This window comes from Enoplosus armatus, chromosome 19, assembly GCF_043641665.1.
Source record: "Enoplosus armatus isolate fEnoArm2 chromosome 19, fEnoArm2.hap1, whole genome shotgun sequence".
Lineage (NCBI taxonomy): Eukaryota > Metazoa > Chordata > Actinopteri > Centrarchiformes > Enoplosidae > Enoplosus > Enoplosus armatus.
The window spans coordinates 19,961,541-19,975,191 of NC_092198.1; the positions used below are offsets into that span (position 1 = coordinate 19,961,541).

The following is a 13,651-nucleotide window of genomic DNA, read 5'->3' on the forward strand; positions in this document are numbered from 1 at the left end:
AAGTGGCATCTTTCTCTCCTCACAGCTGTTGATTGTTGGGTCTTTTGTGTAGCTGTCAGGCCCTGTAATGAGATGTTATCATGCTGAGGAATACAGTGTTTAATAATAGCCCTGTTGATATGTGAATTTGCATAGATTGTAAGGAAGGGGAGTCAAACAGTCAAAGCATGTGATGATTTAAAAAAAAAAAAAAAAAAAAGTGGAGTTACAATAAATGCTGCATTCAAGAACTGTCAGAGAAATCAAACATTCCATGTAATTCACAAGGGTGCATGAATGACTCAGCAAAGCTCTAAATGTTGAGGCAAAATGTGACGAGACTACAGGAACAAATAGGTATATCATAAAGCTGGGCTCCCGTATAAGGGCCAGATTGGATACACCACGGCTTTTAATTCCCTGTACTTTAGTATTATTGTTAGACATCTTATGGAAATAATGTGCCTCTGTTTTCATTCTTTGTTTAATCTTAAATGTCTATATATATCTGCAGATACACAGGCTAATTCCCTCTTGAAAGTAGAGATATACAGCTTTTTGGTGAGTAATTTACTTAAAATAGCAATTACAACGTTCTGGATGCCCTTTTGTTTCTCTGTATTCTTCAGCGGCTATGCATCAGCTTTGTGATGATTAATTTGTGAAATAAATATATATCGTATCTTTTATTATTAGCTTATATAGTGGAAATTTGGATTTTGGATGAAACCTTGAAAGCAACATCCTATCCGTCTTCATTTCCTGGAAGGAGGAATCAGCCAATCACGGCGCATGTCCTTTGGTAGAGCACGAAGAGAGGCGACCCGGCGGCCACGGAAGGCTATCGCTTCTCTATCGCCGGGCTAATACGAGCCTTTAAATTGAGAGTTAAGACATTAAACCGGATGCCTCTATGATCCAACTAACCTTACAGCGAGATATACAGTGTTCAGTTTGCACAAGGTAAGCCATTTCGGCTGTACTAAATCAGCTAGCATGAGATTAGCTAACCGTGGGTAGATGTCACTGTCACGTACGCCGAACTCCATTCAAAAATGTGTCAGTTTAAGGTTGGCTTGCTTCTCAACAAAGGTAGCATAACTTCATTACCGAGAAACTATACGAATATTCTAAACATCTTATACAACGTTGGGTGCCCTTTTAGTTCGGACATATGTAAAAACATCATATAAAAACGTAATTTCATAAGCGTAGCTGCAACATTGGAGGGCGGTGGCAGCGAACAGTTGCGAACGACTGCTAGTGAGGATTTGCACTTCTGTTGATAGAAATCCTGCATGCATGTGTTTTTACCTTACGCTGAATTGTTGCTTATGCGCGGAAAACCGTTAGCCACATTTCTGTCATGTTCCTGGTACACGTACAAGTAAGGATACCTTAAATTATTCGAATTTTAAATGTAGTTTGGTTCATCTTTGTTTTCACGCCACAGCGGTATAGGGGCTACTTCTGGCTAGCAGGCAGCTTAATGTAACGGGCCACGGGTGCTATCTGACATTTTTTTTTACATTTATTCATGAAGCCTTGCCTTGGATACAATACTTTTAGTGTTACAACAGTATAACAGTTAAGTTAGCTAACAGCTAACGATGTACCTGTCAACCCCGGGGCCAGCATGACAGCTTATTTGGAAGATTAAGAAAGCCAGAGAGAAATAACTCATGACAGAACAAGCCGAAGCAAGGTGCGTGTAAGTGAAATTGTTAAAATACCCTCTGTAGCATTTATTTATGAATGACGGGTTTCGGAATAGAAAGTGTTCCTCCATGTGCAGGGAGATTAGCAAAGGATTAGGGCTCCGCAAGGACAAACAGACGACAATCACGCGGCATTCTTTATTCCGTTATACCCCCCCCCCCCCCCCCCCCCCCAAAAAAAAAACAAAAAAAAAACACCACACACCGGCCCATTCCTTGGAGACAAAAGCTGCCAGGTAACATCAGCAGCATCCAAAGTGGTGAGACTTGAGGAGAACCACAACATTGTCCGACAGTGACAGGTTGCCTCTGTTGCAGGCAGCGCGTGCACGTTCACCTCAGATTAAAATGACCTAATTGTTGGATTGAGGACTTTCCTGCCCTGAACCAAGTCTCTCAGGGCGCTCTTGCCTCCCAGCATGTGCTGCCTCCACCAAGTTGTGCCAATCGGCAGACCCCCGCTATAAGCAATTTCTGATGTACCAACATATATGAAAACATCAATGATGTCCACTAGTTATACATATAATATAAATTCCTAATTTCTATTCCTGACCTTTTGTAAGATTTATGAAAGTGGGGGTGGGGTTTAACCCTGAGTTTAGCCTAATAGTCATTCATATTGAACATTTTCTGCTTATTTGCCCTGGTGTCAGCTTTGACTCGACCCTCGACTCTCTTAGGACCTGATATTGAAGGTCCCCGAACTAATGCTCACAATTCTCGTCAGACTGGACGCTTGTGATTGTTCGGTTTTGTTTTTGGGGCGCAGTGCAAGTGCTTGGCCTCGGCTAGCTGTGATTACATAGCCGTAGAAAGTTACCGTTATTTTTAACAACAAAGAGAGCTATTTTAAGATGTAAGAACAGTATTACGGTCTATCTTAAGAGTCACCGCCGCCGCCTCCACTGAGAGTGAGTTTTCTCAGTGCTGCCCCCAGTTCTCGCATGATATTCCTTTATTTGTTTGTTTTTGACAAGCTCCTTCTTCTTTTTTTTCTTTAATATATCTCGAGAGACAAATAATGCCTCGTGGAGCTGGCGCAAAGCAGGACTCTGGCGTCTTCACAGTTTACTTTAATGTTCTGTTCTAATGATAAAAGTGATCATTCAAGTACTTCTAAATATGGACCTGAGCAGTAGAATAAGTGCTTTTGTGCTGGTTGATATAGGTTTGGAAATGCCCTGTAATATGTTTACCTACAGTCATACCATTGCTAATGGAGATCTTTTTCTTTCTTTTTTTTAAATAGGGGTCTTTAATAGGTCTCTTCTTCTAAGCAGCCCTTCCTGGATGGTGTTGTCTGTCTCTCAGTCAGTATTAGTGAGGGTCTATTTTAGTTTTTAGGACGTTTTATCTGCGTTTTACATGTCAGTGGGTCTTTCCCCTTTGCCACATTTGGCTTATGTGTGATTGAGCACGGTTAAAGTTTGAGCACGGCGTACTTTACAAAAGGTTTCTCTAGAATTTATAACGAAACACACAAATTACTGTTTTTGATAGAAGGCCAGCACTATCTCAGTTTTTCTAATCAAATCTTAAACACACACATGCAGGTACTGTGCCTCCCTCCTTTTCTGCTTTTGTCTCTCAGCTGACAGCCTTTCAGCTAAAAAAAAGAAGAAAAAAAATCAAAGTGAGATAAATATCTGCGGGTACAAAAGAGTCACAAAAGACTCCTGTGTGTGTGTGTGTGTGTGTGTGTGTGTGTCACTGTGTCTAGTCCCGAGGCTGGTGCTGTGCTGCGGTTCGTCCTCGTCTGTCCTGTTCGCATGACAAACGAGCGCCGTCTGCAGACACGCGGGGCCAGTTTTATAAGAGTGTGCACCGCACCGACTGCAGCTAGCTAATTAACCTAATAGACCCGGCTCAGTGCCACTCGATCGATCGCTCCGGTGTGAGCTGCAGGATGGCGAGTTTGACCAGTGCGGACCTCTGCTGGCAGGAGCCTGGTGGCCCTCGGGGGGGGGGGGGGCGTTTACGTACAAAGAAAAGTGTCTTAAGGCCTCGTCTGGGGAGCTGCGCTCTCCTGCCAGACTTGCCCGATGGTTTCGTGCAGTGAAATTGGAGTATTTACATCGGCTTTCTTGGCGTCAGCAGCATGCCATCTGGGCCTGCGGCGTCTCCATCGTTGAGAAAAATAATAAGAGCCTGACTGGGGTTTTTGTTTTGGTTTTGTGACGTAATTCAGTGTCGTATACAGTCTAGAGCGCACAGATGCATTCGAAGGATAGTTGATTGAAAGCACACTGACAACTTTATTCATTTTCTCTATTGATCAATGAATCACACGGCCTTTTAAAACATAAAATAGAGAAGAATGTGAAAATGTAAGGCAGGGGGAGCGGCCAGTCCTCAGAAAACATCAAATGCTTGGAGGTTTCCAGATCTGACAGACTCTGTTAACTAACTATTAGCCATCTGTAATATTCCTCCAGTAATCCTATCTGGCAGAGATTATGTTTACTTTTCACACATTTACTCATCATGGTACTTTTTAATATCAGTTTCTTTTGTCGTTCCCACAAACTTGAATGCATTGAAATTACCGAGCATCTTGTGTATAGGCAATAATTTCCACCCTATGGATTTCTGTTGCTCCTGTTTACAATTTGATTGTATTTAATGTATTATTCTGTTTTTGTTTTACCCTGCTAAATCACTGCATTCTTTTACTTGGCAAGAGACTGAAATGGGGCTAACGTACAGTGCCATCCTCTACAATTCCAAATGTATGTAGTGTGAAGCTTAATTTTTGTTTTCACAACAGGAGGCTCTCAACTAATCGGATGAGAGACAATGGAAGCAAAGCTGCTTTCTCTTGGTGCTAGAGATAGAATTTGATTCGGGGGGGGGGGGGGGGTAGTTCTCTTTAAAAGCAAAATAAAAAGCACAAAAGTGAGTGAGTGAGGAAGGATGGTATTCGCTGAATGTGGAAAAGTTTCTTCCACGAGATGCCCCCAGGTCGGGGAGTTTCACGTCTTGATTGGTGAGAACACAACAAGTATTGTGAGAGTTAGAGAACGCTCGGCTGTCACTGAGCGGCCTGTAACTCGCTGAAAGATACAAGTTTTATGACGAAGTGTGATGAACAAGATGCACCGAGTTCACGTGGAAAGTGATGCTCGTGGCAGCACCGCTGACCAATGTTATGGATCCATATATTGGGTGGTCTGTCACAGTATGTCTGTACCGCCATGACACTTGCTATGGTTGCTGCGATCTTTCCTAAACATCTTTTTTAGACCCCTGATGACCCTTTTTAAGTGAACAAACAATTATGATAATTGATGAATAACTTATTCTAAATGACTTATTCTCATCTATTCTTAAATGGGAAGTTTGGCTGCTTTTCTCAGTTTTTATATAATTGGAAACTGAATAGTTGAATATCGCGTTTTGGACTGTTGGTCGGAAAAAAGCAACAATTTGAGGACAAAATTGTGAACATTTATCAACATACATATATGTTTTTTAAATAGACGAAACAATAACCAACAGATTAATCTAACAAAAATAACCATAGCTTCAGAACTACATTATCTCATTATCATTATCTAACGTTATCTCAGACAACAGGATGAAAAAAAACCAACTTGTTTACTCCAAATGAAATGGCCTGGATTATTCTGCTGTTTCTCCTCCCTTTTTAATAACATGAATATCTGACATTTACTTTTTTTTTTTTTCTCACAAAGAGAGCAGATGACTTTGTAATGCTCTGCTGAAATAACAAAGGCCCTGTTCACACAGCTCCGGCGTTAGCTGGGGGTCACTGTGTGATTTGTAATAATTGCAAAGGTCATCTGAGTTGTTGTTTTTTTGTTTGTTTGTTTTTAATCCTGCGCAAATCTGCCAATTTTGTAATATCTGAAGTAATAAATCCAAAGCAAATTGCCGACCATATGCCAGAAAACATGTCTGGTAATATTGTGTGACATCTTCGTAGTTAGGGGTCTTATTTGATTTTATTTCTATATTTATTTCTTTACTTTGAAGGATTCCCTGGGTTTAAGCCCGATGGAGGCTGCAGTGGAAATGCAGGTTTACGGCTGTGATTCCTTCTGTCTATGCTCTGTCCATCCAACACTGCATTATAGATCTGTGGACACTTGTTTAGTTTGGTGTGTGTGTGTGTGTGTGTAGGGCAGTCTAGTCAGAGTCTGACCAGGACATTGGCTCTCTCTGACATGGACTCGGACGGGTAATCTGTGAGATCAGCAAAATGTAATCTTCTTTAGTCACCGACCCGCACAGCGTTATTTGTGCGGCTGAGTGAGAGAGAGAGAGAGAGTGTGTGTGTGTGTGTGTGTGTGTGTGTGTGTGTTTGAACAGTAGCCATAGTTTAGTAGAAATCCCTTTTTGTACATTGTAATTGTGAAGCACTCATTCCAAGCTATTGAACGTTACTGTTACTCAGTATAATGGCCGTTATGGATAGAATTAAAAGTGTTTATTTGTACGCCTGAACCCAAGACGTCCAACCGGGGGGCGGGGGTTGACACACCCAGCTCTACGCTCTCCCTATATGCTTGCAGACCGGGGGGTTATCAGGGGTAAAGTCTGCAGCTCTCTCTCGACTGGATTGTGCACTTTTGTCAACTATCTGCCAGTTTAAGCCTTTAAAATGTGAAGTTTGCTGCTTTTTCCCCCCTCTGTTTTATATCCTTTTTAAACTGAATGTATATTGAGTTTTGGACTGATGGTCAGAAAACAAATCAAGAATTTTGAAGACGTTGTCTCGGCCTTTTTGAACTTGTGATGACAAGGCTAAATTATTTTTTTTTTTCCCCACTGATTTATTAATCAACAGATTAAGAAACAAGAGCTGTACCATCGGTGTCTGACACTCGGTGTACAGTACCCGTGAAATGACAGCAGCACAATTAATAGTAATAATTAAGTACATATTTTCTTCCCTTATGATGCCCTTAAGAGCACCACAGAGCAGAATGTCTTGTGCTGATTTTAATTCTTGCTCATGGTGCGGGTCGGTCAATACTATAGACTATAGGCTCATTAGAACCCCCCCCCACACACACACACCCCACCCCATCTCTCTACAACTGCAATGCAATAGGTTTATGTAGGAATTAACAGTGTAATCCCGGTGTTCGTTAACAGGAGGAGGGGTAGGAGCATCTCAACCTTGGGGAAAGAGCCGATGATTGTCATGTTATGTGTTTAGTTATGATTTGTCGGAGGAGCTGAAATATCTTGGTGTGTGATGGTCGTGTGTGATGGTCGTGTGTGTGTGTGTGTGTGTGTGTGTGTGTGTGTGTGTGTGTGTGTGTGTGTGTGTGTGTGTGTGTGTGTGTGTGTGTGTGTGTGTGTCCTTTCTGTCCCGAACACATTCAAGCCTAAAACGTGAGTTCATATCCATCATTTGGCCCTCCAGCACTATGTACTTTTCTCAAACCCCGTCCTGCGAACTGCCTTGATGTGCTGCACAAACATACACAAGCTAGGCTGCGTCTTCGGTAAACAACAGTGCTGGGAAGCTTAAAACAAGTGTTTCGACTTTGGCTGAATCTTGCAATATGGAGACAGTTTTAATAACATGTCATCGTCTTTAAACGATTTTTAGACTCTGCGATATATACATATTGATATATTTTTCCCCCCCTCTAATAACAGAGGTGAGCCATGGCTGAACCGAACCCCACCCGTCCCCAAAGGAAGATGTCCACAGCTGGGGAGAGTGTGTACAAGGTACTAGGGCTGGAGAAGGGAGCGACAGCCGAGGACATCAAGAAAGCATACAGGTAAGCAGTCTGAACATTCACTAATCTGAATTATTAGTCCTATTAAGCCGTCTCTTCAGAAAGGATTCGTTTCTCCAGAGTAGGCAGGCTCGCCACATTGTAATTATTATTTGGGTATTTCCTAAATCCCTTTGCTTTCATTTGTAAATAACCCTGTTCCTGACTGTGTTGGCAAATTCCCCCTCAGAAAGGGTCCGATTGCTCTGCTGCCCTGTGCTGTCATGTTGCGAAAGCGCACGTTTCTGAGACATAAAAGCATACGCTAATGCTTATTTTTCATTATTTAATGAATAATCTATCAAAGTGGATATTCTTTCAATCAAGAAATGAACTGAATAGTCTATAAAATGGTTAAAAGCAGGCTCTCAGAACTCAAGCTGATGTTCACGTTGATGACTTTGTGATGGCGTCACATTCAAAATGATATGAAACAGAGAAAAGCCCGAAAACCTTTCTTATATTTGAGAAGCTGGAACCAAGTAAATGTTGTACATTTATTCTTGAAAAACGATTAACGTTATTAAGTAATTCAACAATGCAACTGACAACTTTATTTTATTATCAATCAATCTGATGATGATTTCCTTAAATGGTCGATGACTTGTTTGGTTCAGAAAATTGTAAAAATAAATAAATAAAAAGATTACAATCACACAAGACAAAAAAAGGGAGCAGGAAGTAGTGAAACTTTGTCAATTTGTGATCGAAAAATGACAAACAATTATGAAAATAGTTGCTGTTAAATTTTCTGTCGATTGACGAATAAACGAATTGTTTCTAATTGTAATTTAGATGAGTTTTCTGTCAACTGTAATGTTGATCTGTTAATCTGTTAATCAAATACTTCCAGTTCAACATTGACTTTCTAACTGGAACTGTTAGAAACTCATCTATAATATATTGTAAGAAGTCTTTCATGAGAATAACCTCAACATCCTGAGTTTGAATCTGGTGGAGGAACCTTGTTTAGAGTCGCATAGAAGTTCTCCTTTTTAAAACAAGGTTTTGGTTAACGGTTGATTATTTGCTACCCACTACAATATAGAAAATCTTCCTTCACTTGAGCACTTTCCACATTCACTTTTATTGCTTTCATTTGATTTCCTGTGTGCTCCTCTCTCTCTCTCTCTCTCTCTCTCTCTGTCTCCTGTCAGGAAGCTAGCGCTGAAGTACCACCCAGATAAGAACCCAGACAACCCGGAGGCAGCGGAGAAGTTCAAGGAGATTAACAACGCCAACTCCATCTTAAATGACGAGACCAAGAGGAAGATCTACGACGAGTATGGCTCCATGGGCCTGTACGTGTCGGAGCAGTTCGGAGAGGAGAGCGTCAAATATTACTTCCTCATGTCCAAATGGTGGTTTAAGGTAAGTTCTTTGGTTTTTTTTTGTTTTGTTTTGTTTTTTTGCGCTAAATTTGACTATATTTAGGGTTTGTTTCAGTAAAATTGGTTGCCAGTGAAACTATTGTTGGCTGGCTAATGACAGTTTGGGAAGAGGCCGCCGCAGTATATTTGTCTATTTGCAGAGCCTTCATTTGTTTACATGCAAAATCAGTTTGTTTTTTTAATATATTATGAAGTGAAATATTTCCCATACTATGTTTGCATGTGTTTATTCAAATGTCCAGACATTTACTTTCCACGCAGCGCTCACACGCGCACGAGCCCTGAATATGCCTGTTAATTCCCGCAGGGCCTGGTGCTGTGCTGTACGTTGTTCACCTGCTGCTGCTGTTGCTGCTGCTGCTGTTTCTGCTGCGGGAAGTGTAAACCACCCGACGACGACGAAAACTACCAGTACGTCAACCCTGAAGACCTGGAGGCCCAAATCAAAGCGGAGCAGGACGGAGGTGAGAGGGCGGTTCGCCGCCATCTGCATTTGTGCATTTTAACACACTCCTTGTACAGGTCTTGAGAGCGCTGACTGTAGTTACTGTACATCCAGGAGCCAGTACAGGCTCCCACAGGGCAACAAAGTTGCATTAGCATTTAAGACACTTAGCAGGATTCATGCACATCGGAGGAGAAACGTTTTTAAAATAACCTGTTTGTGTCCCAACAAATTCAGCAGAGAAGCTTCTCAAACCCTTGACTTTTTCAATGTTGTCTTTTGTAGCCGATGGCTCTGTGTTTTTGACTGTTTTGCTTAATATTGTTTTCTTTCTCACTATGACATCAGAGGTAACTTTTTGTCTGTCGTCATTCACCGTACTGAAGTTAATCACAGTGTTCAGTCTTTTTTGTGTATCCCTTAAGGTAAATGTGTTCATCACTGTAGCAAACTTGTCTTATTTTCTGATTCATCATAGTTTAATGAACTTTCTTTCTTTAGTCGATCGTAGAGACAGACAGGAAACATGGGAAGAGAGAGAGGGTGTTGCTGTACGACAGCCGAGGCTACAAAACTCATTTTATACTTCCTCCTTCCCTCTTTAAACAACCTTTACAGTGAAATGATGTAACTTCCTGTTCAATGGTGAACGTTAAAATGTAGTTTAACAGTAGCAGAGACATCAAGTCACAGCATTATCTGCATATTCTAAGAACTAATCTACATGTTTGCTAACATTAGCCACCATAAACTAGCCACACACAGTAGCTTGACTCACTTCCATCGGTGTTGAAAGTAAAACTATAACCAACCCGAATGCTTTCCTGTCACTTCACCAGTGAGTTTAACGCGCTCTCTCACGCTGCAGGGATTTGTGTTTTCATGCTCCAATCCAACAGGTTACACAGTAATCATAGGCCAGCCCACATCTAATCTGGGTCCAGAGGGCCCAAAGGGCCAAAGTCAGCCCATCCCCCTGCCAATGCCCATGCCTCCACCTGAGCCCCAGTCGCCGACCTCGGCCAATCCGGCGGGGGAGGAAAACCCCGGAGAGACCTTGCCAGAGTCGAAATGACTCGTAAGAGCCACCTCGTCCGATTTTATGTGTCGCACCGCCGCTCATCCGTCTTGTCTTGTTTGAGCACTTGTCCTCATCCTCGATGTTGCTCGTCCGTGCTTGTCAGCTTGCCTGTACGCGGCTCATCGCTGCCTCTTTCACCCATCCGCAGCGAAACCCGCGCGGTCCAATCTACCGCTCTCACGCACATTTGCTGCACTCAAGCCGTCTTGTAACTGCATGCTCGTTCATGCTGTCCATATGCTTGCTGTAAGCGTTGCATAAAGTCAGTGTTGCTTGAGATGCCGTCAGAAAATAACCTTTTTACACTGCATAGTCTGGTATGTTATGACAGCTTTCATCATGTAGAGATAGAAAACTGAAGTCACTCAAATCAGTTATTACTGCATGTCCACTTCTAGTTCAACACAGGACAGTGTGTTCTCTAATATGCGTCTGTCCGCATAGCCAAACACAACAGACTTTGCGTGCTTTAACGATTGAATTAATTTACTTACTAATTACTAGTTTTTGGTCTGTGTTTTTGACAATTTGCAGTTTAAAACCTAAGCTAAGGTTTTTGAAATTTGATTGATTATACCCTTTATAATAATAGTGATTTTGCCCAACGGCGTTCAAGATAGTAGAAGAAGAGATTTGATTTTTGCTGTAATGGTGACTTGGGGTACCTTCTTCTCCTCCCACAGGAAAGTGACGGCGTGGATGAGCCTCAACTAGCGGAAGCAGGTAGGTAAGACACCATGCATGTTATTGTTGTTTGTTTTTTTTTATTTGTCCACATGCAGGGTAAAGCATCAGAAGAGAGCCTGAATCTGTCTGTTCACCTCTGCCTCTCTCCCTCTTTAGCCTCTCGCGCCCCTATTATCATCCAGCCGCATTCGACTGCTGCCAGCGACGTGGAGATCAGCCAGCCCTAAAAGCCACCAGCCAGCCCAGGCCCCGCCCAGGCCCCACCCACACCTCAATCCTGACCCCAACCTACCTGATCTACCCCACCTGTACACCACCTGTAAGGTGGGCACTTAAAGGCTCTTGGCCCCCCTCCATGGAACTCGCATTATGGAGGAGTATTCATGCAAATTAAACGACTAGCTTGGCTCTGAAAGACCCTCGCTGAATATTGTAGTCCCCTTTCTCCTTCCAGCGCATACTTTAGCCTGGGGGCTTGATGCGATCTTACTAGCAGTTCAGCCATCCAGGGCTCGGCTTGGCAACAAGCCTGGACTCCACACTAATCTGTTCTTGTCATCCCATTACAACCAGTAAAGATGTGACACTGGGCAGGAAGGTGGCAAAAAAAAAAATGGGGCATATGAGGGCAAAAGACATCATGGAAAGGTGGTCCTCCATTATTAATCCTATATCCAGACCAGGACTGGAACTTTTGTTTTGATTTTTTTTTTTATGTATTTTTTCTCTGTCCCGACCCTCGTCTCCCTCCATTATGGACTTTTTTTACATTTCTCCCCCTTTAACGTGATTTTGTCCTCCAAAAAGAAAACCGACAAGGATGGAATTGGTTGCCACTTGTTGACGTGTACACATCATCAGACGCCAGCAGCAGCAGCAGCACGATGTGGGTGTGGATTTTCCTCTTCCCCCTCCTTCAGTCTTGTTTTTAACAAAACAACTGCATTCGCCCTCTGACGTTCATCCTTTTTATAAGCAAGTGTGATGATAAAAAATAAAAAATAAAAAAACATGGACGCACAAATGTGACGGGGGAGGGAGGAGAGCGGCGGGCAGAAGTGATCGTGGGACTGACATTCACGGATTATGTCTTTTTGATATTAAATATCTGAGCCAAAACCTGGAGCTGAAGGTTTGGAGCGTGGATCAGGAGTGGAGTCGAGGCTTCCCTCCTCAACGTGCATGCATTTTCTTTTGTTTTCTTCCTCCGGATGCATGCCACCACCACCCCCCCACCCCTCCTGTACAGCACTGGAATACAGTACACACCCCCAAAACCACAAAAACGTGAAAGATCCGCCTAGCCTAACCTTACATACATACATCCAGACTCTGCTTCCACACACACTACAATACAAACAAACACTACAGTATGTCATCGTGAGCCACCCTCAGCTAAAAAAAAAACCCAAAAAATAACACAACACCCCCCCACCCCCAGCATAATCTACTGAAATGGACAATGACCGACGCCACACCGTGGAGAAGAAACGCAGCATTTAAGTGTTGACTTGAACATGTTTTCTGTTTAATTATGTCCATGTAGCCAGCCAACCCACGATGACCCTGGTCGGGGCAGATCGTCCCAGAGATGCTGTTTGCTCCTGGATCAAGTCGTTATGTAATATGCATTTGGGTCTATGCACCTTGTGAAATGGGTCTTTCTTTCTTTTAGCCTCCGTTCAGGTCGTGAATCTTTTCCTTTGTACCTCTCCTCACTTCCAGAAAACCTTTTTTAAAGCTACTTGATAATCTGTGAGCTCAGGTCCAGATTCACTAAGACTGCGCACTTCAGCTACTTGAGTGCATTTTCAGTTTTCGATGAATTCACTTTCCCGTTTCGTAGGTAGGTTCTGTTCTGCCCCCTTGAAGAGAGCGCTGAGCGAGCGATCAGCTCTGTTTTACTGCAGATTTTACGGCACTCTCGTTTTACTTGGAGGACCTAATCCATTCGGTCCTGCCACTTTACACCATCAATCTACTTTTCTCCGTTCTGTCTTGAGTTTCCAAGCTGCTCCAACCTGACTTTATGGTGACAGTGACGTGCCTTGAACAATAATTGCAGCAGCGACTGAACCCGGAAACTCTTGATGCAACATTTCAAATATCTCATGTACATATGCAAGAGTGTTTTGTTGCTGCTGGTGTCTTTTTTAGCATGACATCGCCTGTAAATAGAGTATGAACATACAGGTACATGACCGCGACTGGTGACAAGAGGCTTTATTCATTAGTTCTACACTTTTTACTGATTAGCATGGCTCTCGTTTCCGGATTTTGGTAAAACGTTTTTCCCCCTTGTGCAAACCTTTAGTGAATCTGGATCGGTGTTTTGTTGTTTCAGCTGCACTGAACTGCACGGTGACCACAGCCACCGGAGAGGTCTTTTGAGATGATCCTGGCTTTAGCAAAACATTTCACACTTTTTTTTTTTTAAGTCCCATGATCTAAAACCTTGAGTGAACTTGTCCACTTTTATTTGACATGTTTCCCTTTTGGATCTTATTGTAGTTGGAAAGGAGCGTTCACTTATTTATGGCACCGAGGTGGCGTTTTCGGGTACAACTGTGCTCTCATCAGACAGGAAG

The 13,651-nt window shown here is 42.6% G+C and overlaps 1 protein-coding gene across 1 annotated transcript; it reads left to right on the forward strand.

The window, feature by feature from the left end:
* The first annotated feature begins 894 nt into the window (after window positions 1-894).
* On the forward strand, window positions 895-11,364 carry dnajc5ga (DnaJ (Hsp40) homolog, subfamily C, member 5 gamma a). Its single transcript, XM_070925782.1, has 7 exons — window positions 895-942; window positions 7,335-7,462; window positions 8,617-8,830; window positions 9,158-9,314; window positions 10,195-10,373; window positions 11,060-11,099; window positions 11,220-11,364. The coding sequence occupies exons 2-5, from the start codon at window positions 7,344-7,346 to the stop codon at window positions 10,368-10,370; spliced, it is 666 nt and encodes a 221-aa protein (XP_070781883.1). The 5' UTR covers window positions 895-942; window positions 7,335-7,343; the 3' UTR covers window positions 10,371-10,373; window positions 11,060-11,099; window positions 11,220-11,364.
* Window positions 11,365-13,651: the final 2,287 nt, after the last annotated feature.